This window comes from Leptonychotes weddellii, chromosome 10 (genome assembly GCF_054177405.1).
Source record: "Leptonychotes weddellii isolate Sample4059 chromosome 10, ASM5417740v2, whole genome shotgun sequence".
In the NCBI taxonomy this organism is placed as follows: Eukaryota; Metazoa; Chordata; class Mammalia; order Carnivora; family Phocidae; genus Leptonychotes; species Leptonychotes weddellii.
In genome coordinates this window covers 94,592,289-94,613,164 of record NC_138378.1, presented here as the reverse complement: position 1 = coordinate 94,613,164, position 20,876 = coordinate 94,592,289, and the positions used below count along the sequence as shown (strand labels likewise).

Genomic DNA, 20,876 nt, shown 5'->3' with positions numbered 1-20,876 from the left:
ACACTTAATCAACTGACCCACCCAGTTGTCCTGAGATGATACTTTTCAAACATATATTTTATGAAAGTCTAGACTTCTCTGGAGGTTAATCTTAATATTTTAAGGAATGACATCCTAATTTTTTCTCAATCTAAGTCAAAATTATCTAAATGATGCAACAAAAATTAACTAAAAAGCTATTAACTGATTTTGTATACATGATACAAATGAAATATTCTATGTAGTACTAATTCTGTAACTACTAGACACTTCTGAAATTAAGACCATTTGAAATTTTACTTTGTAGATATGTGTATGAAGATGTACAGCCTATTACGGCCACTAATTTCTGATAATGTTTTTCCATTTTGCAAATAATTCGTGTACTTAGTTTTATACTGATGTCCTTAAATTATGTTAGATCATCTACTTTGGCAAAACATTTTTAATTAGGGAGCTCTGAATGTTGTAACTGTCAGATTTACAGTAAGTATTGACAGAACTGGCTATAAATAATTTCAAGCTGCAGAAACTGTAGTCATGTTTCAATATGTCATGGATACTGTTTATCCTATGATACAATCATGGACATATTTCAGAATTACTGAGACTGTTAGGTTTCACTACTACAGAACAGTAGTTCCTTATCCTAATGAAGGTAACAGAGTGAATTAAAAATGCACACATAAAAAATGGATACATCTCTCAAAGGTTCTTATGCCGCATATAGTCATTAGGCTGTATTTCTGTACTACTACATTAACAGGGCTGCTAAAATTTAAACTGACGAAAACAAAAAGGCCTTCTCAGTTGGACAGACTTCATAAAAACTTATTCTTGAAGGGCATTTTACACTTTTATAACAACGTCCTACCTAAATTTCACAAATTATGATGGATAATCTCAGTTAAGTGTTTTAACTGAAAATAAAAAATGGTATGTCACATTATGTCATGAAATCTTAAAAAAAAAGTTGATTAGATATAGTACAAAAGCCTCTAGTAATGTGCTTACTACATAAAATCATAGCTAAATGCACATAAACATTTTAAATGTACTATAAATATCTATAAAAATAAATATTAGTATACACAAAAACTTTAAAAAAATACCATCTCAACTCATGATCTCATCTGCTGAATTGGAGATTTTAAGGATTTTTTGTTATTTTAAGTTCTATGATGACAGACAAATGTCTTCTGATGATGAAGAGCAAATTCTTTACAAATGTTAAAATATTTTAGTTCCCCGATAAATAATATTTATTTATCTGTAACAGGAATAGCTGTTAAGGTTAACTTCATCTTTCCTGAAGTGATATTTGTACATCTACTGGAAAGTAATTTTTCCTTGTTATTTATTTTCTTTGAGTAAGAGCAGTAATACCATGAATTATGTAATCTACAGTTAAAAATGTGTCCTGAGTAAATTCTAGCTTTCCTTATCTGTCCATGTCCTTCTTTCCATAACTTCTTGAGACTGAAAAAGGAACTTTTTAAGAATCAATCTCATCACAATGAGAATAATAATAGTTACCTGTATACAGAAGGTCACATTTTATAATACACCTTTATAACCAACTGGCCATCATTCAAGTTTGCCACAGCAAAGTTACTTTTTTAAAGATTTAAGCAATCTATTATCATTATAATTAATATATTAAATACCATATTGTAAAATATATCATTGCTACAGTTTCATTAATTATAATAACAAAACTATAACCTAACAATGAGAAAGAAAAATACAAGTAGAGGTTATAAATATAAATACCTACTGGTACATCCTTCTTTTCTTTCCTTGAAGGGTTTGTGCCTCTGTGTTCATTCTGTTGTTGATACAATGAACCATCTCGTTCACCATTTAACTGGAAGGAACTCACTCCATTTCCTTCAGTGAGATGTTAAATATATTTAAAAAGGATTAATTTTCATGAAAACTTTCATTCAGAAAATTATCAAGTAGGAAAGAAAAATCCGATCTCTCAGATGGTTTCTGCCTTCACTTGGGATCACCCAATCAGAAATATTTAGTACTCAAGAAAGAGGTCTGATACACATGTTCTGCTACTTATATCTCTATTTTCATATAGACAAATTTAAAATCAGGTTATGTCTAACTAAGCACATGTATTTGTGTAAAAGACAAAGAAATACTGAATATATAACTACTTTCAGGAAAGGGGTAATTTACACTATGTTATCCAGGAAACTTTAGTTGTTCTTTTTTAAATTGCTTCTTATGCATAATATGCAAGAATATAGTATTAGAACAGCATCTCTAGTATTAATTTGGAGGCAAATACCTAGTAATGGAGACAATCACTTTTCTAAAAATGATAAAATGAAGAACTTAGACAGAGTACCCTCCTCTTTTTCTAAAACACAAGTAGCCTACAACCAAAACACACTGTCCTTGTTTGTTCAGAGTTCAGTTTCTTCTGCTGCCACGCTAAGATAAATGATGAACTGAGCATTCACAATTCTCCAAGAGGGAAGAAGTTAGATATGAAATGAGAAACAAGGACATTTGAATCCCAGAATGGGTCACAGGTAATCCTGTCATATAAACACTTCAAACCATGTGGCAAAAAGCAGAAAACATCTCTGTGGTCATTGTCTTCCTTCTCTCCTCTCTCAAAGGAATTTCAAATACTCTCTTAAAAGAAAGATACCCTCCATTTTTTTCACACAGTACTAAACCCTGGTAACATGCTTATCTCACCCTCCCTTCCCCCATTACCTAAAGCAATCGGCTTTTGTGGAGGTAATCTGGGCGGTGGTGGTCTAGGCGGAACTTGGGATGGTTTTGCTGGGCTCTCTGACATGGGACATCTCTTGATGGTTCCTTGATTATCATCATCAGTAGAATGAGTTTCCTGTGGTATGAATATGGACTTAGGCTGAAATAATACAGAAAAGGAGACCAAGGATTAAACAGAAAATTATTTATGTTTCATTCAAAAGGAAAAATAGTAAACATTTTCCCTGAAGTAAATACCATTATATATCAGAGGCTTTCGAACTGTGTTTACTAGCTAAGCTGCAAGGTTGTTCAACTATCTGATTCAGATTATCTTACATACATCCTTAAAATGTGCAATAACGTGTTTTCTCAGAAAAAAAAAAAAGGCCTCTTAATTCCTTCACAAGCCTTCCTACCTAGACTTGCTGAATAAAAATATTCTGGTTCTTCTGATCTCCAATTTAAATGAGTCTCTCTTTATTTTAAATATTCAGGCTAATCAGATTTCAGTTCTTTATAAGGCTAAACTGTCTCTTTTAGATGACTCAGTGTCTTTTATGTTAATGCTTAATCTCTCAGACTGGGGCAGGAGAAGATACCAATTAAAATTTTTATCATACTGGAGAATACTAACACAGCAATATGGAACGGCTAAGAAACCTTCTGTGCAGACAATGAAAAAACCTCCAGTCAGCTGACAGTTTGGAGAATTTATAAATTCTTATAAATGTGTCCCTTATTAGGAAGATTGCTCAGCACTTACCTTTCTGAAATTCTAATGTAAAACTAAACAAGCAAGTACAGTATTATTTACCTGCGTGAATCATGATTTTTTCAAAAGTATAAAATGAAAACAAAATACAAAATCTAATACATTAGATGCCAAGACTGGTCAGACTCCAACTGTCATTTATAATCCCTGATTTCAAACCTTAGAATTATAAATAGTTCAATTTTATAATTAAAATTTACTCTGCATATAAACTTATAAATTTTTATTACCTATATTAACTCATTTTATCTTTAAAAAACCCTTCAGTTGGAATAATTTTAGTATTTTATGATGCTTTTAACAAAAGGATTTTTTGCTAAAAAATTTTTGAAAATTACTGTCCTATTTTGTATTTTTAATGTAAAAGTACCTTCTAAGATAGTTAATATCTATGATGATAAATCACTATCCATTAACCATTCTCAAGAAATCAATTACTAGTAGATCATATGTTTTGAAGGAAAAAAAATCTTACAAAAAATGTGAGATTTCTAACCAGGTGAAATAATACTAACCCATTAACTTTTTCATGCACAAATTTCTAGAACTTATTTAGCATAAATACTAAGTGACAAGTTGGATAATTAAAAAAAGACAAACAAAAATAATCACAGTCATCTATATCATGGTTAGTCACTTGTTCATGGTTTTTTTTTTTTGGGCGGATCCCAAGTGAAAATAAGCTACAGAGAAACTATTAATACAGTACTAAAGTGGCAGAACAATCACACCCACACCCACACCCACCCACACCCACGTAATTCAAGTTGAAAAACAAACCTGCTTACCTTTGGTGGCAAAGGAGGTGGAACTTTCGCTTTCATGGTTGAACTATAAAAACATGAGCGTTTAGAATCAGAATTGAATTATTACTAAAATATAATTAATTTTTCAAAGATATGGAAGAAAACTTGCATAAACAAGTTCCCTTTTCTGAGATTATGAGTGTTTTCCAAAATAGTCTGTGAAATGTTCAAGTTACACTGAATGAAGTTTTATTCAGAAGTAATTAAGGAGATATGCTTTCTTGGTTTCAGATTAAAACAGGAGAAGATAATTACAGTTCCAGTTTATATCAATTGGAAAGTAATTATTATAAAAACATAAGCAGCAATTAGTTTAGGGAAAAAGAGCAAAATGATATAGTATAAAAATATATTACAATGTAAGCTTCATTTTTACTGTTAGATATGAAATATCTCTGATGAAGCTCATCAAAAGCTACATATATTTGCTGGAAAATTTTAGGTAGAATTTATTTGATTGAAGCTAAAATTCATTACAACTCAGGACTGGCATTTTAGATGTACAAAAAAATGAAAAGATGATCGAGCATTAACTCTCAGATGAGGAAAGGGAGGCCCAGAGAGGCTAAGTGACCTGATTCAAGGTCACAGAGTAGTGAGGTACAAAGGAAAACCTATGCCTCCACGCCTCCAGCTGCTAGTCAGGTGTCACTCTCCCATGAAATTGCACCTTTCTTCAAAGGGGGAAAAAAAATCTAAAAAACTAAGTATCAATGCTTACATAAGTGAAAATATTCCCTCTTGAAAAATAGATTTATATCCAATGTAGGTGTTTATTTAAAACATAGCAGATGAAATTTAATCAACCAAGTACAAGCCTCTTTGTTTGTAGTTGTAGTAATAATTACAGCATCTACCAATTACGAATTTATGACATTTCAAAATTCTTTGTCATGAGCCAGTGCTATGAACTGAATTTTGTCCACCAAAATTCCTATGTTTAAGCCCTAACCCCTAATGTGATTGTATTTGGACATAGGGCTTCTAGGAGGTAATTAAGGTTAAAGAAGGTCCTAAGGGTGGGGTCCTGATCCTACAGGACCTTATAAGAAGAGGAAAGGAGGTTGCTCCTTCCTTCTCTCTCTCTGTGTACACACTGAGAAAAGACCACTTGAGCAAGAAGGCAGCTGCCTACAACCCACAAATAGGGCCCCCACCAGGAACTGAATAGGCAGTTATTTTATCTTAGACACCTGAGGCTCCAGAGTGTGACAAACTGCTGTTACTCAAGTCACGCAGTCCATGGTATTTTCTTATGGCAGGCCGAGCTAAGACAGACTTGCTTGGTACCAAGAAGTGGGGTACTGCTATAACAAATACCCAAATATGTGGAAGCAGCTTTGGATCTGAGTAACAGGTAGAGGCTGGAAGAGTTCTAAGGTACATGCTAGAAATATGGACACTAAGAGTGATCTTGGTGAGCAGCCAGAGAGAGGAGAGCTGCATGCAGGAGAGTTTCCATCTTCTTAGAGAATACATAATCCCCAACAGAATGTTGGTAGAATGTGGACGTTAAGGCCATCCTGCTGAGGTCTTAGATGGAAATGATGAACATACTATTGGAAACGGGAGGAAAGGGGATCCTTGTTACAGAGAGGCAGACAACTTGGCTGAATTATGCTCATATTCTAGTGTTTAGTGGAAGGTTAACCGAGGTCATAAGAGTGAGGTCCTCATTGGATAGGAAAAGGGGAAGAGATTTCTGTCTCTGCATGCATGGACTGAGGAAAGCCCACGTGAGAACATGGTGAAAAGGCAGCCATCTGGCAGGCCTGAAAGAGACCTCTCACTAGGAACTAAACTGGCCTGCAGCTCGAGCCTGAACTTCCCAGCCTCCAGAACTGTGAGATCAATTTTTAAACCACCAGGCTATGGTGTTTTGTTAATGCTGCTTGAGCTAACACAACTAGAATACGGAAAGAGAAAGAAACTGTGGTATAACCCATAATACTATGTTACTAATGATATTAAAATTACTGGCAATATTAAGCTGTCAGATTTACGAAATCAAGTCAAATGACACATTTTCTTTTATCAAAAACAGAAAAAGAACTTACTGTTTAGATTCATCATCATCCCCTTCATCATCTTCTAAATGTGCCACATGCCCTCTAAGGACAAAGGATAATTCCACTGTCACTAAATGGACTTTACCAAAACGGCTTAAGAGTAAATTTTAGAAAATGCAGGAAAGGCCACTGCAAGACAGAATTTTATTTGCAGATTTGCAGGATTCAGAATTAAACAACAACAAAACAATCTTAGGCTACATGACAGAGAAGGGGGCAAACAGACTTTACTCATCTATGATATAAAGTATTTTAGGCTTAATTAAAAATCAAAATTACCGCTGATGTAATTCTTCTTCAACAGACTTCAGAAGACTCCTTAAAAGAAAACAAAAACAAAAACAAAAAATAATGTGAATAAGCAAAGGAATACCAAGTACATTTTCATCACTTTAACCTTACCCACAAATTTTAAAATTACTCTTTACTATTTACTAACATCTGCTACAATGATCTCTATACCATAGAACATCAAGTTATATTTAATAATATATCTGTATTTTCTGTTGCTAATGTCTTTATACATGTATTTGAAATGAACAAAATAAATCCTAATGTTTAGTGAAAAATACCAATTCAAACAGAGGACAACCCACCATGAAATGTCACAATAGGACTGACAAAACCATAATTGCAGGGTCATAGCCAGGGGTTTCCAGGATTCAAATTTTACCTGGAACATTTTACCTGACACCTGAAATTATATTTTCTTTTTCTTAAAATAAGGAAGGTGACACACTTTAAAAAAACATGCTCTCAGGCAATCCTACAAAATGAAACTCAACATGTTGGATCTCTGCAAAAGCATGCATGCATGTGATGTGAATACATGAATGTAGTAGCACTTTGCTTTCACAGAAGACACTCACTTACCTGACGTATCTGTTCTCCAGTGGTGTACTGGCAAACACATTTACACTTTTGGGAGACTAAGCCTGTATCAGACCAGGTGCGAGGATTTTATCATTAGGAGCAATTTATGAAACTTTGATATTCAGGAATGTAAGAGAGCACTCGTGGCATTCCTGAAGTTCCCTTACTTCTTTTCACTGCAAGTTCATGCAGCGTATCTCCTATGTTACACTCTTCAAGCATAAAAACTCCGTAGCTTTCTTAAAGCCAATGGGATAGGGAGAAATATGGTTACTAATAGATTATTGAGGTAAAAGTGAGTCAATGGAAATTTACTCTCCTCCAAAGTTCTAAGGCAGTACCTTCTAATCATTTTCCCCCTCTGATATATATTGGAAAAAACTGCCCTTAGAATTATCAAAACATAAAACCAGAGAAACTGAAAGGTACGGTTTAGCTGGTATACGCAATTAATAGAATAGATTTTGGTCTTAAATATTTTAATTAGGCCAGCTTACTGACAACCTAACTATTAAAAAATGACAAAGCTCTAACTCAAGTGTAAATGACATGGGAAAGCCATAAACTAACTGCAAATCCTATTTTGTAGATAAAAAAATTGAGGTACTTCAGTCAAATCTATCATCTAACTCACAAAGCTCTTCAAGGGCTAGCTCAAGGAAGGCAGGACTTCTGACTAGAAGCCGGATAGCCAGGTTATGAAGCAAAGACAGCCTGAATTTGAAACCCGCCTCTGTCCCTGTAAGCTGTGTGGCATTCAATAAGTTACTTTGCAATGCTTCAGTTTCCATATCTATAAAACAGGAATTATAACAGTACCTACATCAAAGTGTTTATCTGACGATACACTGAATATCTTGGGTAAAGTGCTTAGAATAGTAATTTAGAATAGAGTAAGTACTCAATTAGTATTTTCTTTATTATGATTGACTGAGCAACATTTCTTTAAACTAGCAATTCTCAGTGTGGTCTAGGGATCTCTGAGGTCCCTTGGTCTCCTGTAGGAGGTCTGCAAGAACAAAACTATTTTCATATTTAATACACATACTACAAAAAAGCATTTACCTTTTGCACTCTTGTTCTTTCATCGAGAAGGAAACTCTGGAGTTTTCCAGAGATTACAAAATGCATAACACAACAGATTAGTAGCCGATATGAGAATGCAGCTGTCTTCTATTAAGCCAGATATTAAAGAGATTTGCAAAAAATATAAAACAATGCCACTTTTCTTACTATTACTGTTTCAGGAAAACAGCTGTTTTTCATAAATAAATGTTATTAGTGGGCCTCAACAAAAGTCTGTTGAATTACACTGACATATATAAAGACTATTATCACAATTATTTGCTGCTTCTAAGTTTCATGAAAGGAATCAAGTGGTGTTACAAGGAAGGTATCATAAAGAGGTGACATTTAAATTGGTCCTTAGTGATGAGTAATTTTTTTTTAATACACACACAAAAAATGTTATTTATAACATGTAATGAATATATTACTATTTTAAATAAGTAAATATTTTGAAAAGTTCTTAGTGTAAATTTCCAATACTATAAATATTGACAGTTATAACTCATATAAACAAAAGCTTACTAGAGTCCTCAATAATTTTTAAGATTGTAAAGGGTCCTGAGACCAAAAATTGAAGAAGCACTGCTTTAAACTATTTTACTAAGTTAAACACAGTATCTCTGAAGTGTACAGTGGGCTTTTATATCATTTTGGAAGATATGAAAAACACTTCTTACACACATGACAACAGTTTTGGGGGGGCACCTCCTTTTTCAGTAGAGAATATTCAAATTTGAAAATAAGAGGGAAATTCAAAATGTAGTTTATTTTCAATTACCATATTTAATTGGATTTACATGGCATTCCACTTTTTAAAAAAGAATCTTCCTGAGAGTGTTAGATTTGCCAAGAATAAGAGAGAAAGGCTTAATAAGAACACAGAAAAGCAGCTAGCCTATGGCGAGGGACTCATGTAAATTTTTATTTATTTACTTGTAAATCTCCTACTATGTTACAGATATTTTGTTAATAAAGTTATAGAATTCACAAAGTTTTAATGAAAAGTAGGATATATGATTTGCTTTTCAGGCTTTATAAAAGAGAAAATGAAACACGGCTAAATTTGCTAAGAGGTTCATTTACAGTAAATATTGTATCTTGAGAGGGCGCCTGGGTGGCTCAGTTGGTTGGGCGACTGCCTTCGGCTCAGGTCATGATCCTGGAGTCCCTGGATCGAGTCCCGCATCGGGCTCCCTGCTCGGCGGGGAGCCTGCTTCTGCCTCTGACCCTCCCCCCTCTCATGTGCGCTCTCTCTCTCATTCTCTCTGTCTCAAATAAATAAATAAAATCTTTAAAAAAAAAAATATTGTATCTTGAGAGCCCTAGAGAAATATGTGACACTGATTTAATCACCAAGATTGGGTGCTCTACAATAAACAGTGTCACAATTCACTAGTCCATGTGGATTCTTCTGTTATGGAAATTTTAGAAAGTGATCAACAAAATAAAACAAAAATGATGCCCACAAATACTGAATTACTAAGTCAATCTAAAATAATTTGGAAATCTGGATGAAAAGTTAAAAATGGAACAATATGCAATTATAGATTTAAGTGGTGAAGTGAAGAAACTGATATAGGGAAGTAAAAACCACAGCCAAAATATTTAGCATATTCACATTAGCTAAGAAATTCAGGCTGCTGGTTACTAAAATCTGAAATTGCCTAAATGGCTCAAAACAATCTTTTAAGTATTGTCCTGATTATATCTGAAGACAAAACAAAAAAACTTCTTATGTCTTTAAAACCAAAGAGCAGTTTTATTCACTCATATTCACTTGCTCTTACATCAACGATTAGTTACTGAGTAAATACTACAGGTAAGGGCAATTAGTAAGTATTTATTAAACCCCAGCTGTCCTAAATGCTTTGCAATGATTACTACCTTTCACCCTTAGGACCCTACAAGGCAGGGACTAATTATAATCCCCATTTTACCAGAGAAAATTGAGGTAAATTTCTCAAGGTCACATAGCTTACAGGAAGAGGGCATTCTGATTCCAGAGCTGGCATTTACTATTACTACACTCAATTGTGCCAGGAACTGTGTAATTCAGTTACTCTTTTCACCATTATTTCAGTCTTCAGAAGAGACTTTATCTTTAGAATTTTTGCTCTACATTAAAGACAAAATTATAAATAATTGTTTTCTTTTAAAAACAGTATTTTGTTGGTTTTAAATGATCAGAAAAGTTGATCCCAATAATAACAGCATTCAAAAGAAAAGAAAACCCCGTAAGTCAAAATACCTTTCATTCTGTTAAAACAAAACAAAACAAAACAAAACAAAATAACCAAACTATCTTAGTTCCTGTTTGGTCTGGAATAGGTAGAAACCCATAAATGGAAATCTGTCTGCCTGATCACCTATGGAGAAAGCAGGAAATCCTGTGAGTTTTAAAACACTGCCTAGTCACAAGAATAAAGCAGACATATCACTACAGTAAGAGAAGTGCTACATCCATGCTCATGTCACATGTATGTATATACCTGTACATGAAACACAGCCAAAGGTCAAACTTTTGGCCAACCTACCTTGCCAGTGATTCGTTATATAGAATACAGTTCCTTAAGCAGGGATCCAATTAATCAAAAAATGAAGGTTGGGCAAATTATTAACATTTTACCTAGCCAAAGTAACTATATACTATGAAAATGTCTAACAATCAGAAATTAGACAATGGGAACTAAGGAATCTGGAAAAGCATTTAGTGATGGGCTATATATTTTTTTGCATTTTTGCCTGTATATAATTCAAAAATATATTTAAAATGAACCAAAAAAGGATAAATGAAATATTTCTCCAAATTATCCACTGTCTCTTAAAATATACCAAAATTTGCTAACAAGGTCCTTAAAACCAGTGACCTTAAATTTAGACAAAACAACACAAAAAGCACTTCAGAATTTTTATTTGCTAACCACTATGAGACAAATTTTCTTTGCTGTCCATCAACAAATCAGGACAGATTACAAATAGCACATAGTTACTCTTTAGATAAAATTTCATTTTTCTACTAGGGAAATTTTATGCTTATTTTCCATTTTAGGAAACCTAAATCAGGTTAATTAAAAAAAACAAAAAACCTCATCGTATTTAACTGAAGTTCAGCTTAAATCAAAACTAATGCATTTCTCTAGGTTGTCATTCAAAGTCTTTTCTCTGTGTTGAGAAAAGATAGTGTATTAAACATCTAGTCTATAAAAAAGGAGAGAGACATGATTTTGCATTATCTTTAAATCCGAGCTACTCGTCTTTAGTCACCATTTCTCAACTGCTTAAAGTATGGATGTATGTATACTTCTCAACGCTCTAATGTAAGTGAAATCATATGTTGAAATTTTAAGTTGTTCTGATTACTAAGATAATATCTACACTGCTGGGAGATTTTGGCAACTTAAACAGTATTTCCTTACAAATTAGATTTTAAAATGATAATCTAATTCATGAACTCAGGAAATGAGAACCTACTGGGAACAGCAGAGTCCTGTCTCCTTACCCTGCTGACTCAGGACTGCGAGCAACTTAAATTGTTAGACCCTGTAAAAGCTGCCTTTTCACCCCAGTGGTGCCCCACCCAGACAGTGCCTAGCGTAGAGGAGGCCTTTAATAATTGCTGGATTTACTTCTTGCATGAACTGATAATTCTTAAGACACTAGACATATTTTAACTACTCTCTACTTTTTGAAAAGCTCTTAACTAAAAAGTCAGGATAGAGATTTCTAAAAGGTGTGAATATTCCCGGCTATTTTAAGAGCCAACACACCTGGGATATGTACCAAAGCAAGTTTTATAAGGAATAAATAGGTCAACTTTAAAAATAAAAGAAGGGTGCCTGGTGGCTCATTTGGTTAAGCGTCTGCCTTCAGCTCAGGTCATAATCCCAGGGTCCTGGGATCGAGTCCGCATCGGGCTCCCTGCTCAGTGGAGAGCCTGCCACTCCCCCTGCTTATGCTCTCTCTCTGACAAATAAATAAATAAAATCTTAAAAATAAATAAATAAATAGATAGGGCGCCTGGGTGGCTCAGTTGGTTAAGCGACTGCCTTCGGCTCAGGTCATGATCCTGGAGTCCCGGCACTGAGTCCCACATCGGGCTCCCTGCTCAGCAGGGAGTCTGCTTCTCCCTTTGGCCCTCCCCCCTCTCATGCTCTATCTCATTCTCTCTCTCAAATAAATAAATAAAATCTTTAAAAAATAAATAAAAATTAAAAAAATAATAAAAGAAAAAAATCCTGAAACATATATTATCTTCAGTTGGAATGTACATTTTTTTCTAATAAGGTTAGAAAAAGTAGCTTGATATAAAAAATTTAAGGTGATTGTCCCCATTATGACAATTACTAAATGATTAGCAAAGTAGTGATGAAGAAAAGTTAAAAGCATATTATAAAACATATCTACCAGACTACTACAATTTACTTCTGGAAATATTAAAATATATTTTACATATTAAATATTATATATAATAAAATACACAATAAATATAAATACATAATACAGTGAGTATACTAAAATATAAAGTAACTTAATTATTCTTGAATTTACATTTAAAAAGAACTTTACTTACTTGTTTGCACCCAAAAAGTAACTACTTTGGTGTCCTTGTGCATATTCTAGCTGTAGATCCTAATAGTATAAAATAACATATTTAGCAAAAGAGTAGTATATTACAAATCGTGATACACAAATATATATATTTTAAAAGAGAAACCCCAGACTGCAAATAAATCTGTATTGCTATATGTTCTTTGACAAAAAAAGGCATAGTAGGACTTCCAACAATAAAAGATGTCAGAAGTTTGTAGTTGTGGTTCACGTATTTATTTAAGTTCAGTATTTTTCTGGAACTTGTTTGAGTAATATGTGCAAGTTTCATTTATGGTTATTGCTTTTGTAATTAAAATTTATAAAAATCAGTTTTTAGAAAGAAAAACGCTCAAATAAGATACTTGATATCAAGCTATAATGAAGCAAAAATGATTACAGAAGAGAACAAGCAACAAAAATCTTGACCTTGTATATAATAAGATCTGCAATAATTATGTATATATACACATTCACATATTTCTACTATTGCTTCATGCAGATAATAATTTTTTAAAGATATAGAATAGGGTGCTCTTTTTAAGTAAATTATATAGATGAACATGCACAAGGTTGTAAATTACACTTAAAGGATTTTTAATAATTTTTTAAAGAGTTAAGTAGCAAAACTTCAAAAGAGTATTACTAAGGTAGTTCCTTAACTAAACATTTCCACTGAACGCTACAGGTTGTAAAGAGTAGAATTGAAATTTAAAGGGACTAATATATATCCTCAACTCAAATGCCTTCTTGAGGGAAAAAAAAAGTTTTCTAACAACCATAGAAAGTACAAAGTAAAGCTTTTCTTCCTCCCCTTCTTAAGTAACTGTATTCCAAGCATGGTTTTAACAATAAAGGGGGAATATTTAACATTTTAAATGAATTTTATTTTCATTAGAATATAGCATACTTAAAGTGTTTTCTAATTATACAAGATATTGCCAAATGAACAATCAGGATTTAGTGCAAGATACCTCCTTTGAGTAGCCTTCAAAGACTGCAGGAAAAGGTGCAACCTGTTCCATGTCTCTACAGTATTTAATACAAAGTTCTCCTCTAGCACTTAGACTACCTTTTAATTAATTAATTTACCAGTCTATAAAAATAGGAGCCAGGCTGTGAGCTCCTCAAACCAAGGGAAAATGTTAAACCCATCTTTCTTCCCTACAGCCCAGCTAGTACTTTTTTTATAAGGAATAAATAGGTCACTAACTAGGCCCTTAAAATAAATGCTTGTTCAAATGCCAATAGTTTATTTTCCTGTAAAGAGACAACTAACACTTCAGCCTCGTTAAGATACACAAATTCTAGATCACAAAAATACTAAGCCTTGGAATATGAGGATTCTAAGCAATACATTGCAGTTAAGTGAAAAGCACTTTAACATTTAAGTATTCTAGCACCTGTCAAAAAGATAACTGATGAAATACAGAATCAAAATCCTGGTTCAGACAAGACTCAATTTTTGTCTTCTTCAATATTTCTGTGCTTTCATGCATAATAAATGTTCTTACCAGTGACAAAAAAGATAATACGTCATAAATAAGATTAGTCAACTCTCACACTGGTATCACATGAAATTCTAATGAAAAAGGATACCTGTTCTAATTCATAATAATATACCTTAATAGGATGACAGCACTATTATCGTAAGACTGCCACACAATTATGCTGCACAATTTAAGTGGTCATGGCTTTGTACAGGAACCTTTAAACTTTGGCATTCAGTAAAGAGAAGGACTAAGCTCAATGAATGCACTTCTAAATTCAAGTTTGTTTTCTTCAGCTGTAGGTAACTACACCACCTCTACCATACCAGCAATCTCTTTAGCCAACAGAATCTCTTAAGTCCTTAATCAAATTTCGGCTTCTAAAATGTACATTTTGTGCGGAGTGGCCATGGTTTCTGTTATATAAACACAGATTTGGCTATTGTAGCAATAGTCAGCTTATGATACATGACAACTACCAGTTTGATACAATGATTTTTAAAAAAATCAACTGAGATTAGCAGCTACTTAGGAAGGTAAGAGAGGAATCTAAAATAACTAGTATTTTAATAGAAAATTGAACATAGGTTCATATGCAGAATAACGTTCAGGCCAGGAAGAAGTTGGAGATATATCCAAGTCAGATGATTAAATGTGTCATGTCTCAAGCCCTACCAGGAAAGCTAAAATTAAAAGGGGCTCATTCTTTATTAATTCCTTCTCCATAAATCAAGTTATGTTTTTAGCAACCATGGAACAAAAACAACGTGCTAGGAATGTCATCAAGTACAAGAATTACACTCAGTCCTTTTAATAAGTATTGAATCTCATTTAACTCAACTATTATTTACTTAAAACCTATTATATGCCAGGAATTCAGACAGTAAATCATTCAAAGAAAAGGAGAAGAAATAAAAAGGCAAGGAAGAAAAGTAAAACTTGGGCAAAGTTAGTAGCTATTTATATATCTTCAGAACAGTCTAAGAAAGATTGATCTAAAATGCTTGTTAAGAAGTACTTGGAAGCTATTCTGTAATAGAAAAATGCTACCAAAATGATGCTTGGAAAAGCACTCAAGATAACCCTAGATGATGGTAAAACACAGCAATCCTTCGTAAGCTAAGTAAGAATACATTTGAACATGCCAGGAGAGACGTAGAAAAAATTAGTAGCACAAATGAGACATCAACTTATTAATGAATGACAATGTTTAACTACACAGTAAAGTCAAATAAGTAACAAGGACTGAAGACACACAATAGCCTTCTTGTATAGATTCAACCCGAACACTCAAGCAAAAATTGAAGGTGGTCACTCCAGCCCAATGAAAATATCTTTTTGGGTCAGAAAATCCTAACTTCAGTTTTAATGAATGGGGAAGCACAGAACAGCAGAAAAGGAAAATATATCATCAAGAAAATCTTATTACTTTTTTTTTTTTTTTAAATAAACCCCTTGGGAGGTTGCAAAGTCTACACCTGATGAAAAAACAAGAGGAAGTTAATAGAACTGATATAGCAGGCTACAGAAACATAAAAGAAAAAATACTTTGGCAAATACATTTTAACCAACAAAAAAGAGAACAGCACAAGAGGAGAGTTTTTACCTCATCAAAAAATGAGAAAATTATAATATGAATAAAGTCATTTTAAGATACCTTTTAATATGGGTAGATAATTTATAAAGTAAAAAATAACTGAATCGTGGACAAATCAAAAAAGATTTTATTTCTTAAAAAAAGTCAGAGAAGCCCGTGAGGTCAGAACACTAACAGATGAACACTAAGCAGTATTCATGACTCTTACATGGCAAACTTGGAAAATAAGATCAGCAGGGTAGGTTTGCCATTCCAGAAAATGTCTTATCATTGTGCAGCTATGAAATGAATTCTCCTTAGAAACTGTCTTATGTATTAGGTAAGAAGAGTAACCACACCACATAAACTTAATGATAAGTAATAGTTTAACAAACTTGAAATAAACAAATTGGTCGGCATTTACTGTTTCTCAGAATAAATTTATTTTTAGACTTTATTCAATTTTGACCTAATTAAGGGGTAATCTTAAAGTACTTTTGTTTACTGATAATGATCAATTGGGTGTATCTTTCTGATGTTTTTAGTTATAATTTAAATATGTATTCTTACTTTTTCACGCATACTGTAAGTTTCTTTAGAGCAAAGATTATGTTACTATTTATGTTCCTCCACAGCAATTAACATAGTGTTTTGCATATAATTAACTTTAATATATTTTTCATTGGTATATGGGCTAAAATAGCCAGTAAAATTAGGCAAATTATAAAAAAATTGGCCATCAGTTAAACAGATGTATAATCTTTTAATCTGGAGACAGCTTCTTTTACATCAGATAAACCCATTCTATGGTTACGGGCCAAACTTTTACCATTTTTTATTTTTTAAAGATTTTATTTATTTATTTGACAGAGAGAGGCACAGCAAGAGAAGGAACACAAGCAGGGGGAGTGGGAGAGGGAGAGGCAGGCTTCCCGGGTAGCAGGGAGCCCGATGTGGGGCTTGATCCCAGGACCCTGGGATCATGACTTGAGCCAAAGGCAGATGCTTAATGACTAAGCCACCCAGGCGCCCCTCTTACTATTTTTTAAATAATACATTTTACTGAACCAACATATCCAAAGCATTATTATTCCACCATGTAATAAATATAAAAATGATTAAGGATATGTTTACATTTTTTTTTTAAATTGGAAGTATAGTTGACACATCTCATATTAGTTTCAGGCGTACAACATAGTGATTCAAAACCTCTATACATTATGCTGTGCTCCCCACAACTGTAGCTCCCATCTGTCACCATACAATGTTATTACAACACCACTATATTCCCTATGTTGCACCTTTATCCCTGTGACTAACTCATTCCGTAACTGGAAACCTGTGCCTCCCAACTCCCCTTCACCCATTTTTTTTTTTAAGGTTTATTTATTTATTTATTTATTTATTTATTTGAGAGAGCGAGAATGAGAGAGAGAAAGAGAGTACATGAGAGGGGGGAGGGTTAGAGGGAGAAGCAGGCTCCTCACTGAGCAGGGAGCCCGATGCGGGACTCGATTCAGGGACTCCAGGATCATGACCTGAGCCGAAGGCAGTCGCTTAACCAACTGTGCCACACAGGCGCCCCCCCTTCACCCATTTTGCCCATCTCCCACCCTTCTCTCTTTTGGCAACCACCAGCTTGTTCTCTGTATTTATGGGTCTGTTTCTGGTTTTTTTTTTTTGGCTTGTCTGTTCATTTGCTTTGGTTTTTAGATTCCACATGGAAGTGAAATCATATGGTATTGTCTTCCTCTGATTTATTTCACTTAGCATACCTTCTAGGTCCATCCATGGTTTTGCAAATGGAAAGATCTCATCCTTTTTTTAACTGCTGAATAATTAATATTCCTGTGTGTGTGTGTGTGTGTCTACCACATCTTCTTCAGCCCTTCATCTACGTATGAACACTTAAGTTTCAATGTCTTGGCTATTATAAATAATGCTGCAATAAACAGAGGGGTCCATATATCTTTTAGAATTAGTGTTTTAATTTTCTTTGGGTAAATACCCAGTAGTGTAATTACTGGATCATATTGGTATCTCTATTTTTAATTTTTCTCAGGAACCTCCATACTGTTTTCCATAGTGGCTGCACTAATTTACATCCCCACTTAGCAAGTGCACAAGGGCTCCTTTGTCCCATATCCTTGCCAACACTTTTATTTCTTGACTTTTTGATTCTAGCCATTCTGGCAGGTCTTGAGGTGATATCTCATTGTGGTTTTGATTTGCATTTACCTAATGATAAGTGATGCTGAACATCTTTCCACATGTCTGTTGGCTACCTGCTGTCTTCGGAAAAATGTCTATTCAGGTCCTCTGCTAATTTTTTAACTAGATAGTTTGTTTTTTGGTGTTGTGAAGGGTTTTTTTTAGATATTTTGGATATTAACCCCTTACTGGATATATCATTTGCAAATATCTCCCATTCGATAGGTTACCTTTTCGTTTTGCTGATGGTTTCCTTGTCTGTGCAAAAGCCTTTTATTTTGGTGTAGTCCCAATAATTTATTTTTGCTTCTGTTTCCCTTGCCTTAGGAGACATATCTAGAAAACTGTTGCTAAGGCAACAGAAGAGATTACTCCCTATGTTTTCTTCTAGAAGCAAAATTCTTACTATTTAATTATTGTATCATAGTGAGGTTTTTTAACTTTGGCATCTTCTCAAAATTTGCAAACTTTTTTTTACTAACAATTTTAGAAATCAAGTTCTGTTCTCCTGGTCTCATACATTATGATTATCTAATTAAAAAAAAATCTCTGGGGGTGCCTGGGTGGCTCAGACAGTTAAGCGTCTGTCTTTGGCTCAGGTCATGATCCCAGGGTCCTGGGATTGAGTCCCGTGTCGGGCTCCCAGCTTGACAGTGAGTCTGCTTCTCCCTCCCCCTCTGCCTGCCGCTTCCCCTGCTTGTGCTCGTGCTCTCTCTCTCTCTGCCAAATAAATAAATAAAATCTTTTTAAAAAAATCTCTGTACTGTAATAATGAAAATTGAGATGTAATAGTCTCAATTCATTTACAAGATTATAAAATGAATACCCTTAGCACTTAAAACAATAAGAAATCACTGATGATATGGGACTTTTAAGCAGCAAAGTCTTTAAAGTGGTAAATGTTTTGGGGTGTCTGGGTGGCTCAGTTGGTTAAATGTCCAGACTCTTGGTTTCAGTTCAGATCATGATCTCAAGGTCATGATCTCGAATACCCCCCCCCCCCGCCCACGGGCTGCACTATGTGTGGAGTCTGCTTGAGATTCTCTCCCTCTCCCTCCCCTTCTGCCCCTTCCCTTGCACACCCTTGCACATGCATGTGCAGACTCTCTAATAAATAAATTAATTAAAAATAAATAAATAAAATCTTTAAAAAAACAAAAGGGGTAAATGTTTCTTCTGCGTCCCAGAAGATTTACAGTTGTCATCTTGGTGCCAAGTGCCTACTAAGATGACAGCCAGACACTTTGAGTTCATCAGGTTTCTAGTGGCAACAAGTATTTGTAACAGTTGGAAATCCTGCTCACAGTGCTGAAGTTTTAGGACTGATGAAATTAGACAATTGAAATAGCTATGGACACTTCACACCCATTAGGATAGCTGTTGTTACACACACACACACACACACACACACACACACACCCAAAAATAACAAGTGTTGACGAGGATGTGGAGAAATTGGAGCCTTTGTGCGCTGCTGGTGGGAACTGTAAAATGACACAGCTGCTATGGAAAGTGGCATGGCATTTCCCTCAGAAATTAAATGCAGAATTACCACATGACGCAGCAATTCTCCTTTTCATGTGCCCCAAAGAACTAAAAGTAGAATCTCGATAGATATTGCACACCCATGTTCATAGCAGCACTATTCACAACAGTCAAAAGGTGGAAGCAATCCCACTGTCCACTGATAGATGAATTAACCAACAAGATGTGGTACAGACGCGCACATATACATATACACACACAGAAACATCATTCAGCCTTAAAAAGGCAATTCTGACACATGCTACAACATGGATGAATCTTTAAAGATGTGACATGATGCTAAGTGAAGGGAGCCAGTCACAAAAGGATAAATGTTGTACGATTCCACTTACATAAAGTCTGTCAAAAAGACAGAAAATAGAATGGTGGTTGCCAGGCGCTGGAAGGAAGGTGGGAAGGGAGTTATTGTTTAATGGGTAATAAGCTGCAGTGTGGGAAGATGAACAGTGGTGATGGTTGCACAACAATATGAATGAACTTAATGCTGCTGGACCATACACTTAAAAGTGGTTCCAATGGTAATTTCTGTGTTATATGTATATTTTACCACAATAAAAAAATAACTATGGAACATATATATGTTGAGTAAAAAGAGAGATCATGAGTGCAGGCTCAGTATTCATGGGAAAAAACCTGATGACATGGGGTAGAGGTAACATGGACAATGGTTTAGGTTTGAATTCCTGAGCCAGGCTGCCCCAATCAAACCCCACCTCGGCCATTAATTTAGCTGGGTGGTAAGACCAATTTCAACTTCTTTATACCTTAAATCCCCTCATCTGTAAAACAAGGATTTTAAGTTAATACATTTGAAGTGTTTAGAATGCCTTGTGTTTAAAAACTTGTAGATAATGTTAGCTTTTATTATCATCAGAAGTGAACTTTTAAAGGTTGATTTTATAAACTGTAGAATCTGACAAATATGTCGTTCATCCCTCTTCTGCCAGAACTATCTAACAAGTTAACTATCCCTAAAGCCCTCTGTCATAAGAAACTCCTGGTGACTTGGGGGCAGGGACAGTTCTAGGGAGCAGAGCCAAGGTAACTTATTCAGGTTACTAGGTTAGTTCCAGAAATAAGGAGCACAAAAAAGAATAACTGTAATTCTAAAGACTATGTTTCTGGGTTTGTTGTTGTTGTCTTTTCTAGACAGTA

At 34.3% G+C, this 20,876-nt stretch overlaps 1 protein-coding gene across 3 annotated transcripts in view; it reads right to left on the bottom strand.

The window, feature by feature from the left end:
* MAP4K3 (mitogen-activated protein kinase kinase kinase kinase 3) overlaps window positions 1-20,876 on the bottom strand; it is a 182,621-nt gene that overhangs the window by 32,546 nt on the left and 129,199 nt on the right. For all 3 annotated transcript variants that reach the window (XM_081796879.1, XM_006728030.3, XM_006728031.3), the window contains 6 exons: window positions 12,883-12,941; window positions 6,651-6,689; window positions 6,360-6,413; window positions 4,285-4,327; window positions 2,722-2,881; window positions 1,757-1,869 (listed from right to left, as the gene is read on the bottom strand). In XM_081796879.1, the coding sequence (XP_081653005.1) occupies window positions 1,757-1,869; window positions 2,722-2,881; window positions 4,285-4,327; window positions 6,360-6,413; window positions 6,651-6,689; window positions 12,883-12,941 (468 nt within the window). The remainder of the gene's footprint in view (window positions 1-1,756; window positions 1,870-2,721; window positions 2,882-4,284; window positions 4,328-6,359; window positions 6,414-6,650; window positions 6,690-12,882; window positions 12,942-20,876) is intronic.